We start from the raw sequence: 13,219 nt of genomic DNA on the forward strand, positions 1-13,219 counted from the left end.
TAGTGTCTGGACTCTGCTAAATTGGTTTTGGATTGCATTATTGAGGTCCTGATTTCTGATTGTTTTATCCGAAATGCATGTATAATCTACATAATATCTATACTGTACATTGTCATTCAATGTATCGAGGCGCACTTGCAGAGCCATGAATATGACAACTATATGTCCCACTCCCACAACACAAGCTCTGTTGGCGCGCATTTGTGAGATGCTGCCATAAAGCATGCACTTGCACATCCATGTAGTCTTTTGCAATTTGGGGGGGATTGTAAACCGAGATTGATTGGTTCAATAGAGGTTACATTGTTTTGTAATTGTTGACTTCGTCGTTTATTTGACTTATTGAAAATCACCTCACGTCCTGCAGTTTAAAACGTTGCGCTTGCGCGCAAAGACACCGGGAGCTGTCCAAGCGCTGAATCGGAGAAGACGTCCACTGCTCTCTGATTCCTCAACATTGGAGGGTCCACTAATCAGAAAAAATATTACACTTTTCAAACAATACTTAACTAACAAGCATGTTGGCTTTACATTTTGTTTTTGAATGTAAGGAAACGCCCTGCTAATCGTTCTATGTTGCGTATTGGGGATATTTCGCACCTTCTTACGTTATCCACAGGTTCTTTTTTGCGGCGTCAATGACTCTGAATTTATGTTTCTTTATACGTTCTCCTCAAGAATAGCCAACTACATCAAGGAATCCGTGTTTCATCAAACTAAACTATGATCCTACGGACTGGAATGCCTCCTGCGTTTCTGAGTGCCACGAGAAAATTCAACTGCGCTTTGGACAGAAAGAAAGCGATTTTTCTGTTTGGATTATGTGCTTGACCGATAGCCTTTTTATACATATGGAAGAAATAAAAAAGTAAAGATTTAGGAAAATCAAGAGGAATGAATCGCGCCTTTATCATAGTCTTGACAGCTTTACTTGCATGTTTAATGGAGATCAGCAACTTAAGGTATGTGTATGATCTTATGAACTAAGAACCTCCTGAAAACTTATAGGAAACAGATGGTTAATGTTTTATAATGTTGAAAGATTGGGTGTATCTTTTCAAAGCAAAAATCCTTAATGATCTTCAAAGAAACTTTCCCCCGCACAAGAAAGTTTGAGGAAATGAGCGTTGACGCAGAATGTATTGGATCGTATTTGATAACGGGACAGATGTAAAATGTTGATACACTCAGTGTGGATAGCATAAGGGGGGTAGACTGGAATTGGGGTTGTGAATGGTTTCCCTCCTGCTGCTTGTATTACACCTAAATACCTGAGTTATGGCATACACGACATTCCTATAACAACGTGCATTTTAGGTCCATAGTTTGTTGGTCTGTATACAGCTTCCCTACCATTATGGATTAAGTGAAGTTGTTCCAATCAAGTCACGGATGGACGTCCCTGACATTGCAAGCAAAGATCATTGTTGGTGTTTTGCCAAGTTAATCACCGTCTGTGGGCGTTGTCATGAAATAATGTGCTGCTACAGTCAATTATTTCTAACTGTGTCGATGAATAGGTGACACATTCTAATATCTATAAGAAAAATAAAATAAATAACGTTTAATCGTATAATTACCGACTGTTTCAGACACGGTTTCCAATTTCCTTTCTCTCCTACACCGGTTCTATATGATTGAGCAGGACTGGCCGTGTTTCTTGTGTCTGTCACAGGGTTGTGGATGCCAAAGAGCATGAGTCCAGGTCATCAACAAACTTGTCTCCCTCGGACTTCCTGGACTCTCTTATGGGTCGAACATCTGGTTATGATGCGCGAATAAGACCGAACTTCAAAGGTTGGTTTTTGTTATTTTTCCATGATTATGTTATTTTTCTTTCTTCTTCTTCTTCTTCTTGATAATCTTTGTCACAAAGCTCAAATACATCATCAAAAGCAAAACATAAATAATCAGGCAGAGGAGACCTCTACTATTAGACTAGATTATAAAGAATGGATTCTCAGTTTGACTATTGACAAAACAGCCCCCTTGGAAAAAGCACACATCTAAATGATGACAGGTTATATATCACTTTTGTAGACAGGAACATAATCATCCCAGCAGGAATTATATGATTTGGGGGTTGAACCTTTGAACATGGCATTATGTCAGTTACTCACATCTGACAGGTTTATATCCCCCCGTAGAACTAGTGTAGATGGGTATTGGAAACAGAGCCAGACAACAATAACTGTGAGGTTGCCGATCATGAGCGCTGCAAACAGACAGAGATGCCACCGTGACAGGCCAGATGATGGATGGGATCCCCCTAGCCAGGCTGTCGGCCGCTCAGGTCTTCCACTGTGCTGCCGTGATGCTGGGGAGAGACTCAGAATCTGTCCCTGTGATAGAGCTGACTGACAATAGGATGCGGGGGAGGGAGAAAAGAACTGGGGTAGGGGCAGACTGGGATTTGGGCATATGGAGGGGCACAACCCACCCCTCCACCCGGGTTTGGGGGGGGTCTGGATTTAAGGCTGCTGGTAGTTTGGGAGCGCCACCACAGACAAATATAGCTGACTAAACACCGACACCGACAGACAAACCTTTTGGTCAGTAAGACAGAACCGCTGGCCCAGATCTATGTACTCGATCTGGAGGAACAGGACAACAAAGGTAGACAAGATCTCAGACAGAGAATGAGGACGAGACAAAGACGTGTCTGTTTTACGCCTGCTGGTGTTTTGAGAGATGGAGGAACAGCAGGAACTGTTTTCATCTGTGTGAGAACATTCTGGATTTGTAAAGAGCAGACAAGAAGATGGAGATAAAACTCATGGACCTAAGCAAGCTGTCTACAATTGACCCTGTCTCTATTTCTCTCCATCTCTCCGTCTCTGTCTCTTTCTTTCTATGTCTCTCTGTCGCTTTCTCTGTCTCTATCTCTCTGTCTCTTTCTCTCTCTGTTTTTCACAAGCTCTCTTTTTTTGCTCTTTCTCACTCTTGCTCTTTTATTTCTCATTCTCAAAACAGAGGTATTCACTGCCTTTGTTGTTGTCACCGAAAAAAAACCTGTTCGTCATCTACACTGCTACTAAGAATACTGATTGAAACCATACGGCTGAAGGCTGACCTACATATGTCTGTCCAGAACTTATTCTGTTTCAATTTTCTGCCACTACAGTTAAATGCAGCTTCTCGACTACAAACTGAAGCAAATATTAATACCAAATCCCATGAAATATTGATGAGGAAAACACAGAGGAAGGGCACAGCGCTCACAACTTCACTTAGCACACTGAGACCAAGATCTTTCAACTGCTTTTGGAGGGTAAAACTGTTTGTGCTCACTGGGAGATCTCCCTTCAGAAGGATCTGGGGAGTAAAAGAGTTTGACACAGAGTTTACTTTTTCATACAAAATTCATGACAGTGTTTATAGATTATGTTTTTCGCTTTACTATTTGTTTCTCTATATATTTTAAATTATACACAGATTTCATGTTGCATTACTAATTTACCAGTCATTTTCCAATGTGTGCATAAGATATCAGTGGAAATATTATTTCTGATTATTGTGTATAATACTGTATGTATGTTCAATAATGTTTCAATATACAACATTCCATACCTTAACATCTCATTAATTCAATATTCAGACACCATATCAAGCAACACAAATACTATGATATGACTGTCTATTTCAAATTACCATTATCAGGGACTGTTGAATATTTAATCTTATCACTGCGTAGCTACTGTTCGTACCTGGCATGCTTTTGAGGAAACATTTGTTTGAAGAGTCAGTCACTGGCAAAGCATGAAACACACAGGATGCTTTGCTGAACATTATCCCTCGTTTGTATTAATACACAAATACGGAAAGAGTATTTTGTTAAGGAAATTAAATCAAAGACAGTTTGCAGTCACAACTAATTATGCCTATCTTACGACAAACAGAACCTTATTTCTCACTGTCTATGTTTTGTCATCTACAGTATTCTAAACTCCTCCTTTCAGTTTAGCAGTATTTTGGCTATAAAGATTCCTTGACTTTTTATTGTCACCTCATTCTCATTCCATTTCACAGGTCCACCTGTAAACGTTACATGCAATATTTTTATCAACAGTTTCGGCTCTGTCACAGAGACAACCATGGTAAGTCACCGAGCATATTGATGGATTTCTGCCCTGTCAAACATGTCAATGTTATTTATCGTCCAACCTGCAGGTCCACCAGTTAATGTTACCTGCAACATATTTATCAACAGCTTTGGTTCAATAGCAGAAACTACAATGGTGAGTTGAGCATTGCGTTGCTTGGCCATGCTAATACAGCCTTGCTCTTTGCTCTGGAGTTAAGACTGATCCATTCGATTTCTTAACTCAACATGGATGTTTTGGATTTTTATTTCTCATTTTTATTTATTCACGAGACATGATCCAGTTTGTGCCATCTCTTTAGCCTATTGGCGTGTCCAGCAGGAAAATGATAGGGGCCATCACACACACAGCTGAATCAAACATTTTCCCATAATCCCTAGGGTAGTATCAGATTACTATTCCCATGACATCTCCATGTGTGAGTTTGATTCTCCTGTTTTAATAATTCACGTTGAAAATTCCAGCTAATAATTCACTTTAATTGCAGCCAATACCTGAAGTGGGGGACTTAGGGCTAGTGTTCCAAACAGATTAATTAGTGTAATGTCTGAAGATGCCTAACTGCTAAAGGGGTAAACAATATAAATCCTGGAATCCAGCATTGCATCTCTTTCCATCGTTGCTATCAAGGCCTCTTTAATTACATTTCAAACTTGTGAAAGTAATATGTGGATTTTTGTTAACAAAAACGTTATCAAATGCATACATATCAGCAGGGAAACACAAATTCTGATAGACCAGAACTTTATTAATCAAGACAGAAAGGCACTTTGGAACCGTCAATATTCTGTGGTTTACCAAAAATGATCTGTGAGGGTTAGGAAAGGAATCTCATTTGATAAGATGTCTTCATCAGTTACCAACTAAACCTCTTGAAAACTGCACATTTAATAACTGCATCTCAAAAACTCAGAGGACTTTCTTAGTCAACCATTCACTGTATTATCATCTATTTCCTGTTACTGTTTCTCTAATGATGATTCTAATAATATTTAAAGACAATACCTTTTAATGAGTCCAAAAAATGTATTTAGTGTTCAGATGATGATACTGTGTGGTGATTTAAAAATGACGTATTGGTGTATACTCTATCATCAAAAATGTATCCTAGGTCATTTCTGCCAAACAGTTATACAGAGCAGTGTTTTAATTGTTGTAACTTTGTCAACGTACACTTTAGAATGGACATCAATACTGCAATAAGTGTAACGAGGATCAGTAAAAACCTCACTAATGATCTACTACATGGTGTCGACAATAAAACTGAATGCCCCTATGATTTAAACCGAACCTGAGGCAGAAATTTGGCCTACATTGCTGCATCATAGAAGAGTCTTTAGAGTATGAATGTGAACAGAAATACTGATCCTGACAACATTCAAAACACAACGTTTTTCTCATTAGTGAGCATTCAGGTGTTACTGTACATGTAAAATAAGTTCACAATAAAGTGGATAAACAGATCTCTATTTCCTCAGGATTACAGAGTGAACATCTTCTTGCGTCAGAAGTGGAATGATCCTCGACTGGCGTACAGCAAATACCCTGATTCGTCTCTGGACCTGGATCCCTCCATGTTGGATTCCATCTGGAAACCTGATCTCTTCTTTGCCAATGAGAAAGGGGCCAACTTCCATGATGTCACCACAGACAACAAGCTTCTGAGGATCTTCAAAGACGGGACTGTTCTCTACAGTATCAGGTAAAGTTTGTGGCATTTTACTATGAGATGGTATGTTTCAAATACATTCTTTCAATAGTGGGGCGGATATTTGTGTTCTGTGCCTTGAGAATTACTACTTTCTTGGTGGAGATTTACAAACAAACCAGCAGAAATTCAAACCCATTGTGATTTCAGCAGACATTCAAGGGCTTCTTTTCAGCTGTAGTCTACCTCCAGGCCCCGTACATGTAATTATCCTTGTAAGAGAATGGTTCCTACATCAAAGACTGAGTCTGAGTATGTGGCCATCATGGGATTTGTCTCAATAAACTATACGCTCTGCAGGAGGGGCTTGTCTGCCCTGCTCTGTAAAACAATGTACAGTTTCCTTACCAGAGCTTTGCATGAGAAAAACAACCAACAGAGCATTCCCATACTTAAAGACAGGATATGGTATATTGTTGGAAAGCTGTAGTCTTATGGAATCATTCTCTTGGAAATCTTTATACCAATACGTTTGTTAAACGTTTCAGTGGATCAAAAATATTAACTCTTAAGAGAATCCAGTAGACAAGGCATAGCTGACTCTTTCTCAATGGCCTCCTCTTTGAAAATCCAATGTGCCCTTGAGAACAAAAAAGAAAAAGCATTTCATTTGATTTCAATATCACTTCAGTAGAATAGTGCATCTTCACGGCAATGCTGGGACAGATGTAATACAGATCAATTTGGTATCCATTTGAAGAGCAGATTGTGGCTGAGAGGTGCCCAGGTGTGGAGGGGTGCAGGGGGCTTGTGAGGAGATGAAAGGTGGTTAGACGTTCGCTCCATTCACGAAAGAGATGACGGCTGGAGACGACAATACATCTCAGAGACAATAACCCCAGTAATGAAAGTGTGATAGGAACCTGCTGAAGGGAATCCCACCTGCTGTGTGGGAGGGAGGCACCGAGTCTCAGAGGAGAAGTAGAGGAGCAGAATGAGGATTTGCTGCAGGAGAAGAGCATGCAATTAGCATAGATACAGTATGCTTGGGTATTAGGTCTTGAAATAACAATCGGAACCTCTGTGGAGTTCACTTTTTCTTAAATAATTTGCTCATGATATTTTTTATATTTAATTTAGTCAAATCTATATTGGAATATGTACCATTATCTATGGCGCAATACAGAATGTGTGTGCTGTCCTGTTTTAGTACTGAATACAAGCATGCTCACCAATTTTGAATTGACTAACTCCCTTGTAGGTTGACTCTCATTCTGTCATGTCCAATGGATCTGAAAAACTTCCCCATGGATGTCCAGACATGCACGATGCAGTTGGAGAGCTGTAAGTATTGATTCAAACTCTATCATAAAACCATTCAAACCCTTGTACATGACCCATTCACTTGTGACTGAAGACTTTTGTGTTGAAAATGTCTCTAAAATCACATTGTTTTTGTCTGCATTTTCTTTGCCGCTCCCTCCAGTTGGGTACACCATGAACGATTTGATCTTTGAGTGGCTGGGAGACGGACCTGTGCAGGTGGCTGACGGGCTCACCCTGCCTCAGTTCATCATGAGGGATGAGAAGGAGCTGGGCTACTGTACCAAGCACTACAACACAGGTCAATAGTCACAGTGAATCGTGCAGGGGGCGTAGGTTTCATTAGACCTGGGTCATGTCCCACCCGATTTTGGAAAATCTGTCCCACCCACATCGGCTGCAACCTCGATAGAATCAAAAAAGAAGCTGTCCCACTCAAATCTGAAAACAAACCTACGCCCCTGGAACAACGACCCAGTTTTTTGTCCTTCGCCCAACACATCCGTCTCTGTGCTGTAGCTGACGTGTCTCTGTGTGGGGTTCCTCAGGTAAGTTCACCTGCATCGAGGTCAAGTTCCACCTGGAGCGTCAGATGGGCTATTACCTGATCCAGATGTACATCCCCTCCCTCCTCATCGTCATCCTCTCCTGGGTCTCCTTCTGGATTAACATGGACGCCGCGCCGGCCAGAGTGGCACTGGGCATCACCACAGTGCTCACCATGACAACGCAGAGCTCTGGCTCACGGGCCTCCCTACCAAAGGTGAAGCTCTTGTCTTCGTATTCTCTGCATGAGTGGACAGTCTGTCTGACGATGGGCCTTAATGGGCTGCATTTAGCTCAACCACTCATGTATAATTAGCTAAAGTCATCCTCACGAATCAAACTGTAAAGGCTAATAAGATGTTCATGCTTTGCTGAATTTCAAATATTGGATCCCAATAGAAATCAGAAAAACAAATAGGTATGCCTAAGCAAACAGTTAATCCGAGGAGTTTTTCATTTAAATCAATAACTTTTAAATCAGAGCCTCTCAAGACATTCCTTTGCAACAACAAAAAAGACTTAACACACCAGACAGATGGTGTGAGTGTAAATAATGTTCTAACTACAGCAGTGGATACAAAGAGCTTTATTTTCCAACTCTCTCTCTGTCTCTAAATTGGCTTTTTCATTTACGCTAGCAAAAGGGAGCACAAGCAGTATGAGTCATCTCTTGATGATCAATCACTCCCACTCACTGGCCCGCGTATGACCGTTGAGGGCTTGGCCACGTCAGACAGGCCCACATGAAAGAGACGTACACTGATAAATATTTAGATGGAGGCCTTCAGAGAGGTCCAGAATACAAAAACACAAGCTGAATATGCCTCGAGTGCTCTCAAAAACTGGAGCTGTTTTTTTTTCACACCATGCAAATTATCTGCCATCGTTAGAGACAGGGGAGAGGTCATTCTGTGATGAATAAGGAAGCAACTTCAGGCTCAGGTAGGCAAGTGTTCATCTCATCTGATCAGCGCAGAGGAAGATGAAAGACTTTAGGCTCATGAATATTGCTGCAATATCCTTTGTGTTACCTCTGTACTTAAATAAGCAATTATTTACTCAATTGAGTTCCTAGCACTTCTAATTAATTCATATTGTGTGTCTGTGAAAGGAATTTGATCTTTAAACCAGAAGATCTGTGAATGCATGATCAATTTGAAAAGTAAACTTTCTGCTGCAATAAAGCATATGCAGTCAAATACACACATTGTCACATAAGAATATTTCACAAATAGTATTGGTTTGTCTTTCTTGCAGGTATCTTACGTGAAGGCTATTGATATATGGATGGCAGTTTGTCTTCTGTTTGTCTTTGCTGCACTACTGGAATATGCTGGAGTTAACTTTGTCTCTAGGCAACAGAAGGAATTCCTTCGCTTGAGGCGAAGACAGAGGCGGAATCACAAGGTAAACACTGCTGGGACACTGCAGTGCCTCTTAAAAATATGTTGTTCTCTGATATTGACCCCTGAGAAACCGAATGGGGTTGTCCTTGTCTGATTAAGAAATGATGTGCCAGTTTGTCATGTTACTGGGAACGTGTGTCAGGCTGTCTAGGATCAGAATAACTGGGATCATTCAGCTGTTTATCCAGTGTTTATGAAGTCCCTGAACATTGGGACTACGCGTATCTACAGGCAAACACCCGAGTCGCAGCCTGACATACGGCCCATGGTCCTGTGTGCATAATGTATGTGTGAGCATAAAGTCATGCTGTTTTCTCCACTAAGAAGAAGAACAATCCCTCGTTTGTTTTATTTCACCAGGATGATGACATGAGAGATGGACGTTTCAACTTCTCTGGCTATGGCGTGACTCAGTGTCTGCAGATGAAGGATGGGAATGCTGTGAAAAATACCGGCCCAGTCCCTGCCCCGCCACCACCTGTACAAAAAGACATTGACACGATGAAGAAGAAGTTTGTGGACAGGGCCAAAAGGATTGACACAATCTCCAGAGCAGCCTTTCCGTTGGCCTTCCTTATCTTCAACATATTCTACTGGATCACGTACAAGATCATCAGGCATGAGGACATCCACAAAGAGTAGTTGATCTGTCCCGTAGGTTTAACCCATTTCTCTTCCTTGTTTCTCTGGGTGAGAAATTCTTGGATGCCACAGAGAAGCGTTAGTTAGGAGACTGTACACAGAGAAAATGCACAGTGATGTTGTGGGTGATGTTCTTTCAGGGATACAAGTAGATGTTTGTACAAAACCCTAGACAAAGGCACGTATTGATTTACGAGTGGAAGAATTGGTGAAACAGAAAATAATTTGTTTGTTCTATTGCTGCATATTGTCTCCTGGAGAATTTTCAATGGTTTTTACTCAAAGCACAGTATAGTAATGGAGAAGTGGACCAAATATTACCAAACAAAACAACACTGCCTTTGCATTGGTTCCATCTTGCAGTGGAGCAACATGTCATGGATTTGTATATTTATGGTGGTCAGGATTTCAGGTAAAGTTAGACCTCTGAGTGTTGGAAGGAAAATATGTTTCGTATTGAGAATGTTCAGAGCTGTTTTATACAATTGTACTGCAGTTCGTCACCATTTCTATAAATGGAAAAATATAGCTCTTCTGTTCATTATTTAGAGAGCTAATGCGCGCGCACACACATACGTATTTAGAAAGCACCAGACACACCTCCTTTTCATGTGTGTGAGGCTGTGAAATGATAACATTCTGAATTGGCAGTTGGATACCGCAATTCTATGAACAACCCATGGCCTTTGATATCATGGATTTGATGAGATGAAACGATGCTTCCCCATTTTTCACAAAGCAGCATTTCTTGCTGCTCAGCTGTCTGTCAGAAGCACTGCTTATCTGAAGCTCTTCTATCTAGGGCTGGATGGATGTCTGTTCTTGTTCAGTTTCGGTCTATGTATAGTAAGTCATATTGTTGCATTATTGATGTCACCCGAATGTTTATTTTTTATTGTTGATTCAGTGAATCTTTGGCAGTTTCAAATTCCATCTGTTTAATTGGTAATTTTTTCAGTCTCACATTAACATAGGTGATGTATTGTAACCCGGCTTATGTTCCATTAGGTAGGTCCATTCTAAAAATGAACAATCATGAAAGACTATTATTACGAATGGCAAATTTCTGACACATAACTACATTTTTCAAAATTGCCATATGCCAATGAATATGTATCACAGGTCAATATTGCAGGTATTCTAGGTATGGTTTTAGAGATGAAGTGTACGTCTTTTGTAGATTTACTGTACTGAGCTGTTTATTGTCATGAGGGAAATTGTTTATAAAAACTATGTATATTTAAAATTCCTATGAGGACTGTTGAATGCATCCCCCTCACTTCTCTGCCACAGTGTTGACATGCCCTCATTGGGTTGCCACACTTGGCATTATATACAGTCATGCAACTAGTAAAGAGATCCTCATGACACTCATGGTGTAGAGCAGCTACTGGTCCTTGCACTCCTGATAAAATGTGGTGAACTCTTTTCTTGAAAGCTGATACTGGTAATAGGTTATTTACTTTACTGTACATCAATAAAGTTGAGTGTGCACCACATTCACAGTGTGTCTGAATATATTCTGTATATTGTAGGAAATCACCTGAATTCATTTGATTCAGATTTCAGGTCTTTCTACTTTTACATTTACATTTACATTACATTTAGTCATTTAGCAGACGCTCTTATCCAGAGCGACTTACAGTAAGTACAGGGACATTCTCCCCGAGGCAAGTAGGGTGAAGTGCCTTGCCCAAGGACACAACGTCATTTGACACGGCCGGGAATCGAACTGGCAACCTTCAGATTACTAGCCCGATTCCCTAACCGCTCAGCCACCTCACTCTCCTTTTATCAACAGCTGCCTACACTTTCTAATGTTAATGATGATTACATGACTATTTGGTCATAGAAAAAGATTTCACTCACTAATGGACAAAAGCTAAAACCTATGGTTTCCAACAGGAGCTGGGGATGAACGTACAGTAATAGAAACACCAACAGTGTCCTTTCCTTTTACCTGGCCAATAACTCAGGGTGATGGCAGATGCCTTAGATCTTCCTGGGTCACAGGGAGTGAAACAGACGCGAAGCGACAGCGAGCTTCCATTAATGCAAAATAATGGACCTGGTCCAGAGATCACCACAGGTGGCATTTACTCATCTGGACACCAACTGAATGAAAACGGGAAGGCAATGTTTCAGTCACATGAAAGCAGTTCCGTTAAACACAGCAGGTAGCTTTTGTGCTGTCTCAAGTCCCTTTAATTGCCTCTGAGTTGTTTAAAAGTATATAGAAATTCCTTTCTTCTGTTCTTCTACAACATAGAAACTCTATTGTTTCCTCTCATGTTCAAGAAGATTTTTTTTTTTATCAAACAGGAGAGAGTGCACATGTATGTATGGTTAGAACGTCTTACTGTACATTGTTTAGCGACTAATATTGGGTTATTTTCTTTAAAACATAAGGGACAACCAGGAAATGATTTTAGCAGCTTATCCAAACAGAAGCATCATTCTTAACTGCTCTTCTAAAGGGCCTTGCAAAAACACCAGGATTATAAGATAGTAAATAATTCTAATCCACTTCGATTTACCACACATTTGGCTTTAGGCGCAGCTTGACATTATTGCACATTATTTCTCTGGATGAATAAATGCTGATGCAATCTTATTTGGAAACATCCAATGAAGCTTAGTAATGACAGCTTATAAAAAATACAATTATTTTCAGACTTATGTGTAAAAATAGACTGTGTCTTAATTGTCTGCGAGAAAATACAGCTCCCATCATTCATTAAGCCTCAAGACGGTCTGGGAGAAGTAAGAAATTAGAGGGTTTCCATAGCAACTGAGCAGGAATTGAAAAGACCAGCATATGAGGAAAGTAGGGATTGATTGAGTTATGAAAATTGTGAGATCATTTACCAAATGGTTTATGTCTCTCCCGTCAAGAGGAATGTCTCAACAAATGATGTGGCTGCCTGTTAAACCTGTTATTGAACTAGAACCAAGTGACCATAACTCAGTGTCAAATCAGTGCACAAAACCTTAACCATGAAACATAACCTTGACTGAAACATAAAGCCTCAGACACAAGTCCAGACAAATAAGCAAACACTCAACAAAAAGTATGGCGGGATCAGTTTCGTGGGATTACCAGTCTTCATACCAAGAGCAAGCAGGCCTGTGTCGAAGGAGGCCGCGTGGAGATCCAGAGTGGGTATTACAGATGTCAGTGTGCAGTGGTGTGTGGGCTGGCGGTATTGATCCCCAATCCTTTGTCATGGCTCAAGGTAGTCCATAATCAATGAGAATGAACCGTCTGGGCATGCTTCGGTTCTCTCTGAGGTCGGCTGAGATTACTTTGTTTTATGATTTAGAAGGGTCTCTTTCAAAAGGCGACTGGCGTCAAAAAAATATGTGTATCTACCTTTAACTCTTAACAGCAGATACTGTATATTATACTGCATATGTTTATACTCGAAAACAATGTTTAAACTCTGCTGCCAGTCGCAGGAAGACATGTTTAATTACTGTTATGTTGTTAGAATGACACTTTGACGGTATATATTACTGTAGCCAGTAACCCTTGGACAGAAACCATATTA

At 40.4% G+C, this 13,219-nt stretch overlaps 1 protein-coding gene across 1 annotated transcript; it reads left to right on the plus strand.

Moving 5' to 3' along the window:
* Positions 1–882: 882 nt before the first annotated feature.
* glra2 (glycine receptor, alpha 2) lies at positions 883–11,154 on the plus strand. The gene is made up of 9 exons (XM_062456713.1): positions 883–962; positions 1,676–1,797; positions 4,171–4,238; positions 5,582–5,805; positions 7,013–7,095; positions 7,238–7,375; positions 7,623–7,837; positions 8,878–9,027; positions 9,387–11,154. The coding sequence occupies exons 1-9, from the start codon at positions 895–897 to the stop codon at positions 9,666–9,668; spliced, it is 1,350 nt and encodes a 449-aa protein (XP_062312697.1). The 5' UTR covers positions 883–894; the 3' UTR covers positions 9,669–11,154.
* Positions 11,155–13,219: the final 2,065 nt, after the last annotated feature.

Source organism: Osmerus eperlanus, chromosome 3, assembly GCF_963692335.1.
Source record: "Osmerus eperlanus chromosome 3, fOsmEpe2.1, whole genome shotgun sequence".
In the NCBI taxonomy this organism is placed as follows: Eukaryota; Metazoa; Chordata; class Actinopteri; order Osmeriformes; family Osmeridae; genus Osmerus; species Osmerus eperlanus.

Excerpts from the sequence above, each read along its gene's own strand:
- glra2 (XM_062456713.1), top strand. The coding sequence starts at position 895 with ATGAATCGCGCCTTTATCATAGTCTTGACAGCTTTACTTGCATGTTTA. Across the intron at positions 4,239-5,581 it reads CAATAGCAGAAACTACAATG|GATTACAGAGTGAACATCTT; the intron begins GTGAGTTGAGCA and ends CTATTTCCTCAG. Across the intron at positions 7,376-7,622 it reads TACCAAGCACTACAACACAG|GTAAGTTCACCTGCATCGAG; the intron begins GTCAATAGTCAC and ends GGGGTTCCTCAG.